General features: G+C 33.6%; 1 protein-coding gene across 1 annotated transcript in view; it reads right to left on the bottom strand.

Moving 5' to 3' along the window:
- Positions 1–13,274, bottom strand: part of RNF38 (ring finger protein 38) — a 43,104-nt gene extending 29,830 nt beyond the window's left edge. Inside the window, exons 1-2 of the mRNA XM_044660985.1 lie at positions 13,125–13,274; positions 2,138–2,328 (exon numbers count right to left, since the gene is read on the bottom strand). Of these exons, the coding sequence (XP_044516920.1) occupies positions 2,138–2,244 (107 nt within the window). The 5' untranslated portion in view covers positions 2,245–2,328; positions 13,125–13,274. The remainder of the gene's footprint in view (positions 1–2,137; positions 2,329–13,124) is intronic.
- Positions 13,275–23,249: the final 9,975 nt, after the last annotated feature.

Raw genomic sequence — 23,249 nt, 5'->3', positions numbered from 1 at the left:
AATTGGACTTTAAAGGATGGGAAATCAATATGTAAAGAGGATCTAGGGAAAGCATCTCAAATACAGGCAGATGAGTAAAAAAATACATGGAAGTATGTAATGCGCATCTGGGGTATGGAGTTGATAATCCAGAGAGAAATATTACATAAAATTGGAAAGATAGTTTATTGCCATCAGGTTGTGTGGCAGGTCTGAATTCCAAGTGTGGAAATTCAAACTTTACTTGGTATATATTTGAGTAGAGTTCCGATATGCTCAGATTGATGCATAAGAAATATTATTAGAGCTTGAATAAATTATAGTTGCTTGAAAATGAAGATCAGGTAAGTGTATATGTATTAGCTTTAAAAGCTGGGGGGGGGGGGGGGAGGGCGGGGGGGGAAGGGGGCGCAGTTGAGTAGCTCAGTGGTTTGAGAGCCAGGCCTAGAGAAGGGAGGTCCTAGGTTCAAATATGGCCTCAGACACTTCTCAGCTGTGTGACCCTGGGCAAGTCACTTGACCCCCATTGCCTACTCTTACCACTCTTCTGCCTTGGAGCCAATACACAGTATTGACTCCAAGATGGAAGGTAAGGGTTAAAAAAAAAAAAAATGCTTATAAGGAAGCTACAGTAAAGTGCTAATGCTCAATTCAATAAAGCACTTATATTGGTAAGATACAAATATAAGAATGAAACAGTCCCAGTCCTCATTCAAGTAATTTATGTTCTACTAGAGCAGAAGGTAAGGGAAACAATAAGCACAAAGATGGGTAAATTCAAAATGCACACAAAGTAAATAGAAAGTAATTGGGGATGAAAATAAGAAAAGTAAATTAAAGAATTAGTGCTATCCAATCCCATAACTAGAGATAACCTGATAGGATTAGACAAAAATAACAAAAATTGATATGGATGAATATCAAGGTCAGGAATTCCAAAGGAAATTTAAAAAGCAATAGAAAAAAACCTTTAACTTCCCTCTTAGAATCAATATTGTATATTGGTTCCAAGGGAGAATTGTGGTAAACACTAGGCAATGGGAGTTAAGTGACTTCTCCAAGTTCACATAGTTAGGAAGGGTCATATTTGAACCTAGGACCATGTCTAGGTCTGGCTCTCAATCCACTGAGTCACCTAGCTGTCCCATTTTTTTTTAAAGTAGGAATAAAGGGAGTTCTGTGTTATGATCTCAAATTTACATTACAAAGCAATAACTGCTTTTAAACAATCTGGTAGTTAAAAATAAAAGGTAAATCAAAAAAAGATTAAATAAGGAAGACCTAGGAGCCATGTTATGAACAGTTCCTGCTTTCAAGGGGCTTATATTTTAACATGAAAGACAAAAGAGATACAGAAGTACATACAAAACAGAGAATCCTGGTGTAGAAAGCATTAGGAGCTTTTGGGTCCAAGAAATGGCTCAAGTATAAAGAGGTGCTAAAGCTAAGGCTTGAAGAAAAACAAGAATTCCAAGAAGTGAGGCATGGAAGTACTGTCTAACAGACACAAGACAAGAAGAACAAAAGACAAGGAGATTGAAGATGGGAGTGTCCTATTCAAAGAACCGTAAGGTGTCAAGAATAAAATATATTCTTGGAGACTTTATACTGGTCTCAATCTAATTTCTCCCAGTTTTCTTGTTTTCCTAGTGGTTTATGTCAAACAGTGAATACTGATCCCAACAGATTTGTTTTTTGTACATAATATTATTCTTCATACTGCTTACTTATCTAATTTGTTTCAATGATTAAATCTACTATTTAAAAACTAGTACCAAGCAATAACTGAAAAAGACTGATCGTGATATATGCCTCCCTGACTCTTGGCAGAAAAGTAATGAATCAAAAAGGGCAGAATGAAACCTTTTCAGTAAAATCTGACATGTTGCTTTATTTTGCCTATCTATACTTGTTACAAAAGAGGGCATTTAGGGGTGGGAAGTACACCGATAGTACCTAGTGATGCAAAATAAAGAAGGAAACAAAAAACGGCATTAATAATATTACCTCAAAGTTTAGAAGGGAACAGACAAGCAAAGCAGTTTTCTTGCATATTCTCTGTTAAGTTCATAATAAAAAGTAAAATAAAAATCTCTCTAAATAACAGTTCAACACAAGCTAAGGAAAATGCTATCTAAGGAACACGCTATCTACTAACCTTCTTCTGTTGCGTGCAGGTGTGTTGCATCGTTCCCCTGAGAAGTGATGCTGATTGGGTCGAACTGAAGGAGGCTGCCTATTTGATGTCATCTCCCATGGTCGCATTGGTGGTGATGGGGCTGGTGATGCTGTATAATCAAAGACTGAATGAGAAAGCCTCTGTCTCTTGGGACTTGGGCTGTCTTCACTCTGCCAACATAACAAGACAAATATAGTGGGTATAATACTCCTCAGCTTAAACATTCTGCATTGTTTTAGAAAAGTGGCAGATATCTCCAAATTTTACCTTAAAGACAATTTTCTAAAGAAAAATATTTTACACAGTGAAGTCTCATGGTGATTAATCATATAGTTAAGCTATTTACAACAGAGGTAATAGTTGAATGAATCATTTAATTTTATTTTCCAAACTAGAAACATTCATACTCATGACAATTGTAAAAGATAACTTTAAAACAAAGGATAATCCATCTTCTTATCTGTACTTTACTTATTACTTTTTAAAAACTTATTATTGCCAATTTAACAGGTGTTTAAAATTATTCAGTTGTTAAAATATCAATAACCTACAGATGCTACAAAACTGAATGCATTAGGACTTAAATCAGTTATAAGACTGTTATCACAGAAAAATAATAGATTGATTAGATATTAGTTTCAAAACTAAATTAGTTCCCAGGAAACAAGACTCCAGGTTACAGATATTTGAGAATGGTGACAACAAAATCTACAATGTTATATAAAAGACACAAATTCTTACTTTCATCACTTATCTCCCCACTCTTTGCCCACAATAAAACAATAGCCTTGATTTTCCCATAGTTTTATCGAATGACTACAATTAACATCAGCTAAAAATCATGTTTCTTTTTTAACTCTAGAAGAATAACTAGTTACTATTACATAATATTAGAAGATATAAGTGATGTAGCAGATAGCCTGTTGGACCTGAAGTTGGGCAATAGTACATTCAATTACTGCCTCAAACAATTATTAAATGTATGACCTTGGGCAAGGCTGTGTTTCAGTTTCCTAAAATGAAGGGGAAAGACTCAATAACCACTAAAGTCTCTTCTATCTCAAAATCCATAATCCTATGTTACACATATTAATTCTACTAAAGGGTAGCTATGATTCAAACAACACCAAAGCACTTTTTGGTTGCAATTTAGATACTTCCCATTATCACTAATCATTTCAAAAGCAGGTATATAATAACATTCAGAAAATATTGATTGTTCTTTTTTTAAAAAGTTGAGGCAAATATAAGTGTGTGTGATTTCATTGAAATTGAAATAAATGTTAACCAATTACTAAGCAGTTATAATTTACCATTTCAAATTATTTAATCACACTATTCCAAATGTCACCCGGCTATTTTCCTATCATAAACTGGCAATATATCCTCTTTAACTATATAATAAGGAAATTACAAAATAACCTACACAAAAATAAAAGGCATTCTTTTGAAATACAATTTTGTTTTCATTATCTGCATTGACAATGAAGGAAATGGGGGCAGCTAGGTGACTCAGTGGATTGTGGTCCAGGCCCAGGGATGAGAGGTTCTGGATTCAAATTCCTGGTCTGAGATTTTTCTAGCTGTTTGACTCTAGGAATGTAACATAACCCCTTACTGTCTACCTCTTACCAGTCTACTGCCTTGTAACTAATATTTAGTATTGATTCTAAAGAAGTTAGTAAGGTTTTCAAAGCAAAACAAAACAAAAAAAGAAACAAATCTAAAACTCACCTTTTATTAAGAGTAATTATCAGGCACTGAAATGCTCTGATCTATTCTTTTCACTATCTAGTCCAGCTACTTGTTTTGCTTACAAGGACTATAGTGTGGATGGCAAGCTTTATTAATTGGTATCAATGGTACAAAGGACACACTTATCACTCAACACCATCCATTTCCTCTTTACTTTTGCTTTGGACCATAGAATAGCTTCAAGGCCCCTCAAGCAGTACTGGCAGAGCTGGCTGTCCCAGAGCTGCTCCGTTCTACCTCTTCCCAGTGCCAAAGGACATTTTTTTGCATGGCCTACACCTCTGTCCAGCCACCCAAAGGAAGCACTTCCTCCTTCAGTTCTTTCCAATAATGCAGGGGCTCAAAGACAATTTGAATTTGCCCTCTGGGTACTCGAACTTAGAAAAGGATCACCAATGCTGCCCTAGAGGGGCATAAATATATTAACACACCAAACAAATCTGAAATATGTCAAATTCCTAGACAAATACACAAGATATGAAATAAGGGTAAAGACTGCCATCCTACTCCTCTCCCATTTCCAAATCTCAAAATCAGTTTTTAAGGCACAAACTACAAGATATCCAACTTGTCACCCTAAAAACACGAAATATCAATTATCTGTGGCTTAGATCACAAAAATCAAAGCTAGTCAGTCCCTCATTTGTCCAAACCCCAAGAAACAAGACATGTGAGTGGTAGGCAGAAACGGCAGTTTTGGAATGTTGAGTGAGGCCACAGGAAAGAATAACATGGCTTCTCCTCTTCAGTGACAATAGCAATATTGATAAGATTATGGTTCTAGAACTTGAAGGGGGGGAGGGGGAGGAAGAAAGTAGACTCTTGTGGATATTCTGAAGAAGATGGCTTAGATGCCAGTCAAGTAAAGTTGGACACCCCCCACCACCACCAATATAATGGAAGAAGTGAAGTACTCGACAATTAAGACAACGTAGGCCATAGGGCAGAAGGATACAGAGCTCTGAAATAGTTAAAAAGTTTCCAGCATAGTCTCTAGTGTGTAGACTCAAAATAATCTCTCTCAACATCATTCATCTTGCTAAATATAAGATTATAAACTTTGCTAAATAAAAGGATATATGAATGTTTCAAAGAACAAAATTCTTTGATACCATCAGAATAATCAGAGATAATTGTTTGAATCTTTCCACAATTAAATAGATTAAATGTTTCTATAAAATGCATTGGTGTGTTCCAAATTGGATTTAAAAAATAGAATCCAACAAAATGCTCCATACAGGAAACATTTATTCCAGAAAAATTTGGATCACTATTCCACTTCACTATGAAACAAATTATTTAAGCACCTAAAAATATGCATATATTTTATATTACTAAAGGGACCAGAGTTTGGAGTTGTATAGTAGTAAATATGGCCATCAGAACTTTTTGGATAACATTTAAAGCACCTAAAGCTGAAGGAATGACTATGGTTTGGCATGGAAATTATGTACTGTATGTCTGAATAGCAACTAAATTTTTCATTATCAATGACTCAAAATAAACAACTGGTTTAAAGTTTAACATGCTACTAAAAAACAGGAATGGCATTCAGGACATACTCAATAAAAATATAGCTGAATCTCACAAAAATTTCATGTGTAAGTAAATTGGTATGCAGAACAGTGGTTGTTGAAATTCTATTGTTCTCCTTTTTGGGTTCATTTAATAAGGTCTAAGACTTCCCCCTCATTGTCCCCGCCAATTCTTAATTAATATCTTCTTTCAGATACCTGAATCAATGTCTCAACACCCTATAATTAGGAGACTTGCAGCATGGGTGTCTTCTATGTGCAGATAGTTCTCTCCTTGGAACCTATGCCCCTGCAAAACAGGTACAATCCAGGCAGCTTCTTTGCCTGGCAAGTTGCAAACTGCAAGGGTTCACTGCCTGGGGTGCCCCAACAGCCACAGTAGTTTTCCTGCTGAGAGTAAAGGTCAAAAATAAGAACTACCTGTACATAGCCTTTCTAGCATGAAAAATCTGTCAGGAATTAGGCTCTTTTGGCACAGCCTATAACAAACTAGAGACATCTTTGTGCCATGGTGAGGCATAAGAGTTGAGATCAATGAAATATCAAGCATAAACCATACTTTTACTATTATTTGTGGAGACTGAAGTGGTAAAAAATATGATGTTTGTGGCAAACAGGCACTCTACTACTATGAGCGGTGGGACTACAGACTTGCAGAAACATTTTGAGACTATGTACACAGAAATCTTACTAGGATAGGAAAGCATGGTTGGGTTGCAGTCTGCATTGTTGTAAATAATTCCATTTTGGGGAGTGATCTTATCAATTCGAGTAGAGAATGGAGAGTAATATATTATATTCAAGTATTGCAACTTACTCTACTTTGCTGAATGGTGCTCCCCAATACGTTGAAGGCCTTAATAATTTTCTCCTGACGTTATGCATATCAATAGAGCACATTGGTATTCCGCTTACATAATTTGTCAACTTTCTTTGTTATGTAAATTGAAAAATTATTAAACTTTTAAAATAAGAAATACAGTAATTCCTCACCTATCTTGGGAGTTATGTTCCAGAGACCCCTCCCACAATAGGTGAAAATCTGCAAAGTAGCAGTGTTATGTTTATTTTATTATTTATACATATTTTAAGGCTTTATAAGCCATTCCCACTCTTATCAACCTTTCTTACACTCTTGATAAACACCGAGTCAATCAGTGCCCAGAATACAGAACACAGCACTGTGGTTGGTCACCTTTTATTCCAGCCAATTGTGTGCTATGTACAACCTCATGTTGGCAAATTTGTACAAGTGGTAGTGGTATACTGCATTTCCATTGTGTACAGTATGATATTCAACCACAAAATCCTGTGATATAGTGAAAACTCCCCGATATATATATGTATATATATATATATATACACACATACACACACATACACACACACATATTCTAAAAACTTGGGATACAGTGAAGCCGCATTATGTGAACCACAATATAGCGAGGGATGACTGTCATCCTAATATCTAAACCAGACTACATTTCTTATTTGTAGTTATAAAGTATATGATTTCTTCTCATTCTTTTCTAAAAAAATATGATCATTAATGTTTCTAGTAAATCCCCATTGTACATGATACTTGCTTTCTATTATACACTTCAAAAATTATAGCTCTCTAAAAAAAAGATCTCACTAAAATGGAGGGCTTTTTGGTAGTTATTTTGAATGAGATATCCCTTTCTATTATTACCTTGTTAAAAAATATGTATTTGTAAATGATACAGCACCATGTCATCAAATAGTTTTTTTCTTCTTAATGTCTATCATTCTGCCTTTAATTTCTCTCTAGTCTTATTGCTTTGGCTAGCATTTATGTGAAATGACTATTATTTAGAAGATAAAATAATATTAAATACTAGTGGAGAGAGGAGACATCATTGCTTTACTGCTGATATTTCCCTTTATCACAAATTATCTAGTCTAATTCTACTCTCGGGCCCTATCTATGATCATTTTCTTTCTCGTTTATGCCCTCTCATCTTTCTAGATGCTGCTTTCCTCAAAAGCTTCCATTTTCTTTTCCCCAAAGCATGATGCTGTATCCATAGAGGCACAATATTCTCCTCCAGAAAATGGTCTCATACAATGTATCAAGGTTAAACTTTTCATTAGCTACTTCTACCTAATGCTTTTTTAAAACTGCAGGTTCATATAAACAATTTTTAAAAATCCTTTCATGTAAATGTTCAAAGAAGAGACACAAAATGTGTTTCACGAATATAAAAAGGATCAGTCAAAATTAAAAGTATTTTGAAACACAATTGGTTCTGAAAGCCCCACTACAATAAGATTATTACTAAATTTGAAACTCATGGCTCTTAATTAGAATTTTTACTATGCTACCCATAAGAAATGGACTAAGTCACTTATCTTCTCTGGGGCACAGTTTCTTCAGGTGTAAAATGAGTGGAATAGACTAGATGACTTACTTCTAAGATCTTTCTTATAATTCTCTATTTTCTTAAATATTGTTTTCATTTTGGCCTCAAAAAGTCACTGAAATTAATTTAAAGTCTACAAAGCACTTCTCACTAAAAGCTTGTAAGGTAAGAAAAAAGTCATTTTATAGATAAAGAAATTGAAGTTCTGGAGATAAACAGAATTTGAATCCAGTTTGAACCCAGTGGTCTGTCTACAAAGTAACTAAGTGACACAGGGAAGAGAGCACTAAGACTTGGAATCAGAAGACTTGAGTTTGAAGCTTGCCCAAGTATTTCTTAGCTGTGTGATTTTGGAAAAGTCATTTAATTTCTGCCTCAGTTTCCTCATCTACAAAACGGAAAAATAATTAACATAATCAAATGAGATAACATGAAAAACACTTTGCAAACTTTAAAAGTGCTATATGAAAATTATCTATTGTATTAGCTAGTGATCAATCTGGAAAAGATTTGTAATTTTTAGTTATTTACAATCTCAACATGAGCAAATAGGATGACGTATTGATCAAAAAATATATCTTTGGCCAAAGTTTGAAAAGATATAAGGTATAGAAGTGATAGTTCTATTATATTTTGCCTTAGTCAGACATCTAGAATACTGTATGTTCAGTTCTGGGCATATATAAGCTGGAGATCTTCCAAATGAAACTGGTCATGATGTCAGAGGACCATGAGATCGGATCAGATTGATTCCATAAGCATTTAAGTGTCTATTAGGTACGAAGTCCTATACTGGTTACATAAAAACAAAAATGAAAAGCGATCCTATTCAACTCTAATAGAATCAATTGGGAAAGTGGAAATATTAATCTTGGAGAAGCAAAAACTAAGGAGAAATATGACAGCTGTTTTGCAATATCTGAAGAATTGCCATGTGGAAGAAGTATTAGTCTTGCTCTGTCTATTTCAGTCCCAAAGACACAACACCAAGAGAAATGATAAATTGACACATTTAGGCTTGCTACAAAGAAAAACTTCTTAATAAAAGCTTTGCAGAAGTAGAAGAGACTGTTCCAGTAAGCAGCGGATTATGCCTCACTAGAGATCTTCAAACAATGGATAACCACCTTGGGTGTTCAATGGAAGAAGATTCTTAGTCAAATAGAGGTTCAAGTAAATGGCCTCTAAAGGTACATCCTTCTGGTTCTGTGTAAAATTTTTAAAACAAGGGCAACATCAGTAAAATTTAGGAATTATGAATATTTTACAACTTGAAAATGTTAACCCATAATGTCTCCCTAGTTTCATTAACAAAAAGAAATTCAACTACTAAACAGCTAGCCTTTTTATAGTTCCCTCTTTGTCGTAAGCCCTGTACTAACCGCTTCACAAATATTTCCTTTGAGATACACAGCAATCTTAGGAGATAGGTGCTATTATCATACCCATTTTACAGTGGAAGAAACTGCCATTCCATTAAAGTTCAAATTGCCATATTATAAGGGTGCCTTCTGCAGCTGAAGTCCAAAATTACATTAGTTAAAATAGATGCAATCAATTCTCAATTACTTTTGGTAATGGAAAACAGGAAGAACACAAAATTTATAGATTCACAACCTTCTGGTAGTTCCAGCATCCTCTTCAGAATACCTAATGCTACATTTCATTCAATAAGGAAATAGGAGAGAAAGAGGAGAAGGGAAGAGGAATTGGGAAAAGAGGGTAGATCAATGGAGTTATTAGTCTTAAGCAAAACAAATGCCAAGCATACACAAAAATATTTATAGTTCTTTGAGGTGGAAAAGAATGGTAATCTGACCAGGTAACCATAGATGAGTAAGTTATGGCATATAAATGTGATGGAATACTATTTTGCCCCTCTCTTATCAGTATAATGACCAAACAAACCCAGAGGATGAAACATACTATGAGACAATTATTTTTTGGATATGACATGTAGAAAGTTGTTTTTGATTGACTATTCATATATGCAATGAGGAGGAGGATATTGCCTGATTATTTTTTCTGGAAAGGGGGCGGTAGGCCAAAAAGTTTGGGAACCACTGGCCTAGACCTTACAGTTTTTCTGTCTTAGAACTGATACTACAACAGAAAGCAGTTTAAAATGGGGGGAGGGAGAGCCCTACAAATTTATACTTTAATAAATCTTTTATCCTATTAATTTAGGCCAGGTTTCAAACTTTTTGATCTTAGGATCACTTTACACTCTTAAAAACTGAGGATCCCTCAAAGGGCTCTGGTTTGTTGATGGGACTATAAATTGATCCAAATAGTCTGGAAAACAACTTGTATTACATACAAAGCCTCCTTTCCCAATAACATAATTGCTGTTGACTTAGTGATACTCTTATCTTTTGTTTTCCAAGAGGACTAATGCTATCATGAGATAAAGTCTTGACCCAGAAATTTAACTACCAAGAATATATCTCAAAAGAGATGATATAAAGAAGGAAAGATCTCATTTAGAAAAATATTTACAACACTTTTGTTAAAGCACAGAATTGAGAACAAAATGGAGGGCCTACCAATTGGGAATGGTTGAACAAAGTATGATATATGAATGTAATGAAATATCAGTGTACAACAAGAAATAGAAAAAAAAAGAGACAGAATGGAAAAAATATGGGAAGACATAAAACTGAGGCAGTAGGGCAGCTAGGTAGCACAATGGATAGTGTAAGGCCTAGAGTTGGGCAGACATAGATTCAAATCTAGCCTTGGATACTTCCTAGCTGTGTGGCCCTGAACAAGTTACTTAACACCAATAGACTATCACTTACCACTCTTCTGACTTAGAATTGATACTAAGGCAGAAGGGTAAGGATAACAAAAAAACTGAGGTAGTCTGAAGTGAGCAGTCCTAGAAAAAAAAGGTATAAATGACAACACTCCAAGGAAAAATAACTATGAAATAAATTTAAGAGCTATAATCAACAAGATGATAAATCATGACCTCAAAAGACTGATTATGAATCATTCTCACTACTTCTTGGCAGAAAGCTGATGCTGTAGAATGAAGCATACCAATTTTCAGATGAGATCAATATGTGGACTTATTTTGCTTGACTAATTTTTAAAATCAGTTTTTAAAAATTGTTGTTTTGAGAGGGAGAGGTGCTTCCACAAAAAAAGAGAATCAATCAACAGCACACTTTAAAAAGCACACAAAAGAAAATTTAGAAGTTCAGAAGAAGACTGATATAAGCAGGCAGTATTGTTATAATTATTAAGGTTAATACAATACACACATATTATAACTTGAGATTCTTGATGTCATATAGCATACTATGTTTCTGTTCTTCGTATAAATGTTCATCTTTGTTAAACTTAAAGACAAAAAAGTTTTTGTTTTTAAATATAAGCTGGCAGAGCTGTACTATTTGAGTTCTATTTGTTGATATTAGGATTGTGTTTTAATGCTCTCAGGTCTCCTTCTCTCCTCCCAACATCTTTTATACAGATCTTCTGCCACCCTTCCCTATAATGTTTTTCAACTAAGTATACACTCTAGTCAGCGCTGCCCTTTGATATATAACAAGAAACAAAAATGAGTGTTAATGGATAAGGTAAGTACTAATTATTGATGTTGGGGGGTCACTAAAATAAACTAGTTCAAGGTAATTACTGACTAGTTAGAATATAGATTGAATTTAGTGCAAATTAAAAGGAAGGATAAAGACAACACGTTGTGAAAAAATACAATAGCTCCAATATAATTTTCAACTTAGCCTCCATTTCTCAGAGAAGAAACATATAGCAATAGCCACAATCAAATAATTCCAGAAATTGCCTCTAGTAGCAAACAGCTGATCTCCCATTAAGTACACATTTAACTACAATGAATTATTCAGCATTAAGTATTTTTGTTATAAGCTTTCACATAGCTTTTTAACCCTAAAAACTTTGTTTGAGATCATTAGTCTTCACACAAGAGATGATGACCACTAAGTAAGATTTAAAATAACACTCTAAATACTGCTTTTGGGGCTGAAAGACCATGGGTAAAATCTTAGCTTTGCACTATAATACTCTGGGCCTCAGTTTCTCTATCTGTAAAATAAGTTGTTTGCACTAAATTACCCAGAAGGTCCCTTTCATCCAAATCCATTTTCCAGGAGAACAGTTAGTTTCAAAAACTTTCTTAAAAAAAAAAAAAAAAAAAAAAAAAAAAAAAAAAGCTTTACTTTCTGTCTCAGAACAAAACATTAGTTTCAAGGCAGAAGAAATGTAAGGGCTAGGCAATGGAAGTTAAAGTGACTTGCCTAGGGTCACATAGCCAAGACACTTGTCTGACTCTAGGTCTCGCTCTCTATCCACTAAGCCACCTAGCTGCATCATCCCTAACCCCCACCAAGTTGGTTGTTGATAGCATTAGTAAAAAATTGTAAGCCAGTCTTCTCTATCTCTTGAGACTTTTCCCTTTATTTAGTTCCTCTATTATCTGTGATATGAAAACAGATCTATTCCTGTGCGATGGAAAAACTGTAAACAATTTTTGCAGGTTTTTAAAGGGCATATTCTACTATAGTCATATATCTTTCATCCTTCAAGTAAGCATTGTGCTTGAATGAACTCCTGAAGATACCAAAAAGGTAGCATTTTAAGAAATATCCTTCTGGATACATATGGTTTTCTCAGAAGCCTGTGATTTAGAATTTAAGTCTAGTCAAGATAAAATTAAATATAGATTTGATATATGTCCATAATTCTTAAGAATTTGGGGGGGGGGGTTATAAAATAAAAAATCAACTTCAAAATCCCAATTTCACTGAAATTTCATTAGCATATAAGCTCTAAAGCAAGAATGCTTGTTTTCCATTCCAGAATTAGATCATCTAATGAACCACTTGGTAAGCAGCAATGAAAACAATGAAGTCTTAGAATTGCCTTACTCAACCCTTCAGTATTTTCATTTATCTTGACTAAGAATCACTGTAATTCCTATGGGTTATTATCTATTTCTAAGTCAATTATGCCTATATAGTAAATGATATGGGGCCTAAAGGTCAGAAAGCGGCCAAGAGTATTAAGGGAACAAATAAAAGCAGTTCAAGAGAAGATAATCATTTATTAGAACTAGTTGAAACAGAAATACTAGAGAAATAATTTGTGGGAAGACGTTCCATACTTACACACACATCAGAAATTAAGTAATCAGATGATAACCTACAATGACCTAATGATTTCCATTTTCAAGTCAAGTCTTCCTGGAAATAATCTAGAAATTATCTAATACCCTATAGTAGGGGAAGGGTAAACATATATAAGAACCTGGAAGAAAGCTTTGAAGTGGGCATCCTCTTGAACTGTAGTATCCTGATCACTTGGGATGAGAGGGAACAGGCTCTGAAGTCTCACCCTTTCACAAATCACCTTGTTAGGATGGCCAGGTAGAGGTGCTGAATTGGACCCGGGAGAAATCTGGGAAAAAGAGGGAGAAGAAAAGGATAGTTCATGGCTAACAGCACCATTATGGAGAATTCCCATGAGGGATAATTTGGATATTTCAAGTATTTGAAGAGTCTAAAGAGACTGAAAGAAAAATCAACAATCACTTTAAAACACTAAATAAAACAAATACAGTGGCAAAAGCTACCTTTGATAATTTAAGAGCTTGAAAAAAACCCACAACCATATTGATAAATTTACAAATGTTTGCTCTTCTTTTATCACATAACTATTTTTTTCTTAAAAATACTAATTCTGAAATCTTAGATGTTATAGATGGATAATGCTAGACTCAAATATACTTCAAGAAAACTATGCTAGTTATGTCTCTTTGAAAGGAAAAAAATATTTTTATGTACATGGAAGTCATTAAGGACCTAAAAAGAATTAGGATTGATGTTTTACTATAAAAAATTTGAGGTGATTAGATATTGGAATCACATTAATCTAAGGAAATTTAAAGATAAGGTTTGGTTTGTGGCAAATTCAATAAGAAGAAATATTTCTTTGTTCCTTGAAAAATCATCAGAAAAGAAATATTGTATGGTCATGGAATCATCAAGCAAGAGTATACATCACATAATCACATTACCCCAGAAGGTGAAGGTTCCAGAAGGTTTGTTAGGAATGTAAATGTTTTGTTATGAATATAAATTCTTATTAAATATAAGCAATATAAGTGAGTTATTTATAACTTCAAATTCCTATGGTCACGTACAGAGCTGGATAATGTTCAGCAACACCAACCTTGATACACTTACTAATTTAAGGAGGATAAAGTTCTGTTCTTTTCTGATAAAAAAGAAAGATGCCCTGCAAGAACGGAACTTTTTGTTTTTAAACTGCCAGTATGGGAAGGAGTGACAAATCAAAATCACTGATGGTGACAAAATAATTCCAGGCAAATGTAGAGAAGGGCACTACAGAAATATAGTTTTGTTAAGAAATCAATAGGTAGCCATGATATAGCTTAAAAAATAACAGGGATGGGATCAGACTACTATCTTTAACCATTCTTAAACATTTTGGGAGATCATTTATGTACTGTACCCATTCTGATTCTTTGAGATATCTTTGCCACTCATCTATATTATGATACAACCTTAAATATTCAGTCTAAAATCCTTTTCAACAGAGCTCTTTATATAAATGCAATCAATTTATAGCTCTTATGCCCCTCAAATCATATCATTTGCTACTTTAAAGTAGAACTCCTTATATAAGATAACAAATGGGGTCTCTGTCATTAATCCTATATGATTACAGTTAACAATAAATATGGCTAAAAAAGGTAAGAGAGACAAAAGACTAGTACAAAAGAAAAAAAGGGGAAATATTTTTGAGAAAAATAGGAGTAAGGTATATTCTCATAGAATAAAAGTGTTAAAGAGGGAAGAAAAATGGCCCAGCTCTACATAATTCTCCACTAATGGTCAACTCCCTATCTGAGTGGCCTCTCTGTGGCAAATTTGAAATTACAAAATAGATTCCTTCTACTTTCTAATAAATTTCAATGATGTCCGCCCTCCAGGTTAAAGTTAAATGAATCTGAAAAATAAATTTTTTAACCTAAGACTCTGTACTTAATGGATTTATTATTTTACTAAGTATAGATTTTTCCCCCTTAATAAATTCAAAACTCCTTGTCTTAGTATGCCAGCTAGAAAAAAATTCATTATCTATGCCAGTTGTGGTGATAACCCTTCCAAGATTAAAGACACTGCTCCCAGATAAGATATTCAAGGAGGTCAGAAGCTGTATTAAAACCTTGCTACAGTTTATGTTCTACCAGCATAGTCTTTGGGAATTCATAACCTCTTTAACAATGAAGTGCCAGAAATAGACTTTAGTCTTTCCTAAGCTATAAATAGAAAGTGAGTTTATAAGTAAAATTATTTTTGGATTTGTACCACTATTTTCATCAAATATACACATTATCTGGAAGCTCTACAGTTTAGTAGTTGGGTCTTGTATTACAGAGAAAATAAATGAAGAAAATGAATTAGGCCATTAGATATTTATCAAGTCCTTACTGAGTGTTGGACATCATTCTAAGCACTGGGGATATAGAGGAAAAATGAAGGAGGGAGGGGAAGAAGGGTAGTATATTAGTAATCAAGGGAATATTAGGAAGGATCTCCTAGAGGAGGTATAGCTTTAGTTAAGTATCAAAGGAAACCCAGAGACAGTAGACAAGAAGAGTGCAAAGAGGTTCTGTCTAAAGGAGAACAAGTTAAGGAAAAGAACATAGATTACATAAAACAATGGATCAAAAAAGAACTGGTCTATGGAATGAGAGATGTGTTTCCCTCAAAATCCAAAAGAAATCTTATCTTCTACTGATCAATTTTCTGTAATATATTTTTTATAGAGCCCCTGAAAAACTTCTGAATTTTTTCTAAATCTAAAATACAAATACTGGCCTTTCCATATCAGGCCAGGCTTTTAAAAAGAAAATTGCCTTTACTTCTACTAGCTCAAGGGTCAGTATGGAGAAAAGGAAGGAAAGGATGGAAGAGAAGAGTAGTAGAGAAGGAATGTGTTTTGTGTGTGCAAACATATATGCACTTAGACAAAAAGCAATTAAAATTTAGGTTGCTATGTCTAAGAGGATTTTTAATATAGGTTTCTAGATCTGGAGAAGCAAATTTAGTAGTCTACCTGCTTCAATCACTTAGAAATCCAGCAAATGTATCCAGGGAGAAATTCATAAAGGGCAAGAATGAGGAAATTCAGTAACTTTCCAATCCGATTTGCAATCTTGAGAATTCTAATATACCAATATGCAATTAAACGTAAAAATATTTCTTAAAGTTAAATAGAAATCATTTTGGGGGAAAAAAACATTTTTAGCTATTCCTCCTATTCCATAAGTGAAGCAAAATATCAAATTAGCATTCTTTCCCTACTTGTCTAATATAAACTATCCCTTCAAATGAATATAAATATCCATGAGGAATGTTTGTAATATAGTAGTCAAATATGTGATCTCAATCTCCAAGTTCCTGCAATGATGCAGATAAAAACCCATCATTTGTGTACATACTTGAGGCTCTAGTTCAAGTTCTCTCACAAATTTACTACTGAAGGTCCACACCCTCTTTTCTTTCTCTTGACATTACAAGACTAACAATGTATCTATCACCTTCAATGTTTATCTATCCATCCTCACTTTTGTCATGTGGCCAACTAGTCCATCTTCTCTTCCAATCAAACTCCTTGATGACATCTTTTAATCTTATTCTTTTTCAAAGTTCTTTATTGATTATATGTGGCAGCCTGCTCAAACCCTTCTAGAGTGCCTTCCACCATAACTAAAAAAGACTGAAGTACTTCATTATTACTGCCATAAGACAAAATCAGTAGAATGTTGGTATTAAATAAATGTGTCTGATTTCCTTCCTGTTTTCCTGTGAAGGTTAGGGGTCATTAAAGGAGTTTTACAATTTGCCAAAAGTAAATTCCACTCTTATGTTGGGGGGTGGGGGGTGGGTTGGGGTTTGTGGTAGCAATAATTCATGGTCAAATTATTGTCTTAGATATACATACTAATGGAAAAGCTCTGCTAATAGCATGCTGTAACCTAGAAAACAAATTCTTTAAAAATTCTTAAATCTTTACAATGTGGATGCATATAGGGCAACCTCCTCTGAGGGGTTATAGATTTCTTCCAGAAGGCTATCCAATGTTCTGGGCTTTGTTGTAATCAATACAATGTTATCTGCAAAAGAGAGTGTCTAAGGGACATTACTATCCATAGGATTTCCCTATTTAATTTGGACACTGTGTTGGAGCTCCTTCACTATAGTAACAAATATCTTTAATGAGCAAAGAGTTTAAGGCTCACTTGATTTTTGAATAGTTATTTTTGTTGCTATACATCTCAAGAAATTTGCAAATCACTTAACCTCTATTTGTCTTAATCCATTTTGAAAGAAATGGCAAACCATTCAATTATCTTTCCTAAGAAAACCTCAAAGTAACAAAGAGTCAGACACAAATAAACAATAACAAATTGTTTCATGGAGTCAAACTTGAGCATTACTGCTGATGGGAACAACAATTCTGCGAGGTAAAGGCTAGCTACAGGTATTATAATGCTTATTTTTACAAATAAGAAACGGAAGATGAGAAAGTTAAATGCCTTGGTTATACAGTGTCAGAAACATGATTCAAAACCAACTCTTAGCTCACTCCAAGTCAAGTGCTCTCTCTACTATTCTTATTGAAAGTTTCAGAGAGGGACAGGAAGAAATTTTTCATGACTAAAATTATACTCTGGAAAGGCTAACCTCAAATTGTATGAAAAGCAGTAAGGAAGCTGTCATAATTATCCAGAAGAATGAAGGAAAAATTTTACTAGATTAGTTACTGTAGGAATGGAAAGGAGATAGGTTTAAAAAAAAAAAAAACTAGCAGAATAGCAAGTGGACCTGAGGTAAAAGATAGAGTTCAAGATCACTCATGTTTCAAGTGCGAATGATATAGTGGTAAAAAAATAAGCAAACACAGATAGCTTTAGAGACCATGAGAGACTTTGCCCATAGTCACCCAGCTAACTAGTGTCAGAGACAAGATTTGAACAAGTCTCTGAATCCAAAATCCTTTAATATTTCAACCATAAAAGAAGGAAATAAGTGTATCTGTGATAGGATAATCGACCACTATATTTACTAGTTATGTGACCTTAAACAAATAACTTATTATTTCTTGGTCTCAGTTTCCTCATCTGTTAAATGAGTTGAACTTAATGGCCTAAGGACCTTTTCAGCTCTACATCAACGATTCTTTTCCAAGAGAAAAAGCCTAAATGAAACCTCAGCACATAAGCACATAAGCCAAAGATTTTAAAAACGGAGGACAAAATAAGTAAAACTTCAAAGAGAATCCAAAGCTCAATTTAAAAAGATTGTAATTTGAAGGAAAAATCAACTGTTCCTAATTAAAGATAAAATCTTTAAACTCCACAGAGAGTATGAAGAACAAATTCAAGTATGGCTCAAAATAGAAATAAAATTAACCAAAGAAATTAGGAATGCTTATGTCATAAATTATAGCTCTCAATGAAGAAAACAGAACTCTCAATGAAGAATTTTAAAAACTCAACAAAATTGAATCCACATTAGAGATTCACCTTAATGAAATAGAACTGTGGAAAATGTAACATTTTAAATAAAATTTGATAGAAGGAAAACAAACAGGTACTTATCAAGAAGATGGAGAAGAGAAATTTTTTTAAATTTTTGCTCATGAATTAAAATAAAAATAAAGGGCCCTTACCTAGGAATATACACTATATGTCAATGTATACTAGCCTGATGAAGAAGTTAATGGTATGAGATTTCACCAGATGGAACAGTGACAAATAGAGCAAATGTAACAGGAATGAGCTCTTGAAAAGAATGTAGTGAAAAGTGAAGGTATTTATTAATGTATATAACAATGTGTCCTGTTTTTTTGTGATCAATTTTGTGATCAAATTGTACATATATAATGTTCATTTCCTTAGATTTTTATATTGCCCATTTCATATTATCAGGTATTTATTTATTCTTGTAAAATTAATATGAGATCAAAAACTACCTGCAAGTCAGTTCATTTAAGCATTGAGTATAATAAAAATATCTAACAGGGACTACTGTGAAATACATTTGTTTTTACAAAAATAATACAAGAGAAAGAAAATGAGCAAGCCAATCAATTACCCTCAGGGCTATATTGATTTATAGGCTTAAGCCTATAAATCAACAAACATTTAAAGTATAATACCCTAAGCCACCAAAAAATAAATAAATAGAAAATCTCAGAAACAGAAATGAGAAAGCATTTTATCAAACTCCTTTTATAAATCAAATATGATCTCAATACTCAAATAAGGGAGAGACAAAGCATCAAGGAAAAAAACCATAAAATGAGTTTCTCTAGTGAATATTAAATATAGAAATTTTAAACAAAATTCTAGAAAAAAGATTTTTAAAACTTATTCAAAAAGTATTTAATTATTATTACCAAACTGGAATCATACTGGGGAAGTAAGTATGGCCTAATATTTGGAAAATAATTAACATAAACACATAAACAAAGACAATAAAGTCCACATTTCAACACATGCAGAAAAAGCCTTTAATACCAAAACAGTATTTGTGTATGTTAAAAAATCAGACATATAAATATAAATTTAAAAATTTTTAAATATAAAAACAAAATCATAGGCATAGAAGGGCCTTTCTTTAATGCAATCAAAAATGTATACTGAAAATGGCTAGCACTGTTTGCAGTGAATAAACACTACTTTCCCAGTGCAAATAGGGTTTTACATGTAACCCAGTTGTAGAAATGCTAGCTATTACAAATAAAAGAATAAAATCAAAAGCCTCCAAACCTCTAAATTAGAAAAGAATATTAAAAAAACTAATAGAGAGGATAAAAATTTCAGCAAGACAGCAGGATGCAAAATCCACAGAAATCGAAATATTGCTATTCAATGCCAAAGAAAAGGGCCCTAAAAGTCAAGTTGACATGGAATCACATCCTGTCTACACATACTCTGGGCAAATTAACTTTTTAAAAATATAGCCTGGCTCAACCATTCTTCAATTGATAGGGATCCTGTTTCCTTTTTTTTTTTTCTTGGCCATCACAAAAAGAGCTGACATATATAATTACATACAAGTCATTTTTCTCCTTATCTCTTTGAGATAGACCTAATAACAGTGTTGCTGAGTCAAAAGGGGTACCAATGTACATTTTAATTCCTTTGGAGACATAGTTCTAAATTGCTCTCCAGAATGGCTGGACCACTTCATAGCTCTACCAACAATGCTTTCCTAACAATTCTCACACAGTCCCTTTGATATTTGTGATTTTCCTTCTCTCTCCTCCCCCTCCCCAACTTTGTAAACCTGATGGATGTGAGGGAGATTCTGAGTGTTTTTATTTGGATTTCTTTATTTGTGATTTAGATAATTTTTCTTCAAATGGTTATAGGATGAATTTTTCCCTCTGAATTCCCTATACATATCCTTGGACTATTTACCAAGAGAATAGCTTACGTCAATAAAATTTTATTATTCCCTATGTATCTTTTTTTTTTTTATTTTAAACCCTTAACTTCTGTGTATTGACTTATAGGTGGAAGAGCGGTAAGGGTAGGCAATGGGGGTCAAGTGACTTGCCCGGGGTCACACAGCTGGGAAGTGTCTGAGGCCAGATTTGAACCTATGACCTCCCGTCTCTAGGCCTGGCTCTCAATCCACTGAGCTACCCAGCTGCGCCCCCATGTATCTTTGAAATAGTTCCTTTTCAGAGATCATAACTTACTGTAAATTTCTCCCCTCTATTTACATGTTTCTTGTCTAAATTTTAGTTGCATTGGTTTCATTATGCAAAAATTGTATATAATCAAATTTGCCCATTTTACCTACTATGATAGTCTTTTTCTTACTTGATCATGAACTCTTCCCCTAGTCATAAATCTGATAAGTAATTTTATTTCTAAGTAACTTGCCCATTTGGAGCTTATAATGGTATAAAAAGTGAGATGTTGGTCTTTACCTTTTTTCTGCCAGAGTGCTTTCCAACATTTGCCAAACTCCAATAAGCTGGGACATTTGAGTAAGATCACAAAGCTCTGTACCTGTTTGCTTTCTTAACCAATATCAAATTGTTTTAATGATTGCTACTTTGTGATACAGTTTAAGATCTGGTGGTGTTAGGTCCCCTTTTCTACTTTTTTATTATTTCCCTAGAGATTTCAGATCCTTTGCTTCTAGACTATTATTTACTTCTAACTTTATAGTTTTTTTTGTAGTCTGATTTGGCATGGTCCTGAAGTATAGTAAGGTTCCTATTCTAATTCCTGCCACGAATAGCTGAAAACCTTGGATAAATAAACACTTGCTGACCTCATATACTTTATGTGTTCTCTCTCCCTGCTCCTGCCCTTCTGCTCCAGTCTTACTCCAGTACATATGTCCGTGCTCTTCTCTACCTCTGTCCTCCCCCATTCCCCCAACCCCAGGAAAGTCAAAACAAAAGAATTGATCCTGGGTAACTCAGACTGCTGTAGGGGGAGGGGACAGGGGTCTTACTGTAATATAATTTAGCAAGTACTGTTATTTTTATGTTGCCTGGCCCTAACCACACACAATTCATAATATTCTCCTATTATTTAGATGTGTCTCTTATTTAAAAGTGTTTTGTGGCATCATGTTAAACTATAAAGCAGTCACTCAAACTTCTTGGTACTAGTTTCTTTTAAAAAGAAATGTATTTCTAAAAAAATTAAATATTATCAAAACCTAAAAAAAAAATGTAGAACAATGGAAAGATTGGACAAATAAAAACAATACAATAGAAACAATATAAGCCCAATTAGATAAAAGTAAGGGCATGGGTGAAGGCATTCTTCTATAAAAATTCTTAGAAAGCAGTTTGGAGAAAATTAGGCTTAAGCAAACATCTTACATATTCTACTCTTCTCCCCACTCCACTACCAATTAGAAGAGAACAAAATCAAGTATCTTTTTGCAGCCATGCCTAGGAGAGAATTTTTAACCAAACAAGAGACAGAGGAAACTAGAAGAAAATTTTGACTTCATAAAATTAAAGAGGTTTAATGCAAATGAAAACAATTAAAAACAAAACAGTAAAGTAATTCCATCAAATATTGATTAAAGTCTAATTCCCAAATTTTACAGGAATTGACTACAAAGGATTAGTCAAAGGATATGAACCATATTTTCAAAGGATTACAAACCATAAATATTATGAAAACATGATCCAAATCACTAACAGGAAGAGAAATGCAAAATAAAATCACTCAGGTTTTGTCTCATACCATACAAATTGGCAAAAATGAAAGGAAAAAAAAAGTAAACAGTCAACATAAGAATTGCTGTGGAAAAGCAGACACAGACACAATGTTCATAGAGCTGCTACATATTTCAATTTTTTTTAACAATTTGGAATTATGGAAGGAAAGTGGCAATCTTGAAGAAATCAATCAGAAATGGAAAATGTACAAAATAGTCCTAGCAACACTTTTTGTAGCTGCAGACAATTAGAAACAATGTTATCTCCCACCAACTTGGGAAATAGCATTATAAAAACAAACTCTTCATAAGTGTAATGGAATATTATCTATGCCATAAATTATGAGACTTCGGATAGATGTGAGAAAAATGTATATAAACTGATGTACAACAAAGCAAGTAGTACTAAGAAATGATACAACCCATTACTACAACATGAAAATGAAAAGCTCATAAACACAAAACTGACCTATGAGTAACTGAAAAAACAGAAGATCCTGAAGGAGATATAATGAAATATAGTCCTTTCCTCATGTAAGAAAGGCGAGTGACTTCTAGTAGTACTTTCTACACTGTTAGATATGGAGAAATGTAATGTTTTTGCTTAATTGACTGTTTTTCATAGTCAAGTTAGGAAACGAGCGCTGACAACAGAAAAAAAAGAGGATCAATACAATTTATTTTTGTAATTGTCTGGAAACTAGCTATTAAAAAAATGGTTTTAAATGGAAATGGGGGGAAAGAGCTACCTATGACCTACCATGTGACATATATATACAATATATTATTAAAGAAATGATTACTGAACATCTAGAAAAAGTAGTAGTCATTACAAAAAACCAGTATGGCTCCAGTAAGAACAGGTTATATCAAACTAACCTTACTTTTTTTTGACAGGGTTACTAAGGTAGAACATTAAGAGGTGGTATTATTTACATCTAGATATTAGAAAAGCATTTGATAGAAGTGGCTCATTCTATTCTTGTGATAAAGATGGAGAGGTAGGCTAAAGAAAAAAAAATAATTAGAAGAATTTAGAATCGATTAAATGCCTGGACTAAAGGGTAGCCATTAATAGTTCAATATCAACTTGGGAGAACAGTTCCATTGGAATACTCCAAGGACCTGTGCTTGG

Source organism: Gracilinanus agilis, chromosome 1, assembly GCF_016433145.1.
Source record: "Gracilinanus agilis isolate LMUSP501 chromosome 1, AgileGrace, whole genome shotgun sequence".
NCBI classification, from domain to species: Eukaryota; Metazoa; Chordata; class Mammalia; order Didelphimorphia; family Didelphidae; genus Gracilinanus; species Gracilinanus agilis.
The sequence above is the reverse complement of the archived record's forward strand: the minus strand, read 5'-3'. Positions and strand labels throughout refer to the sequence as shown.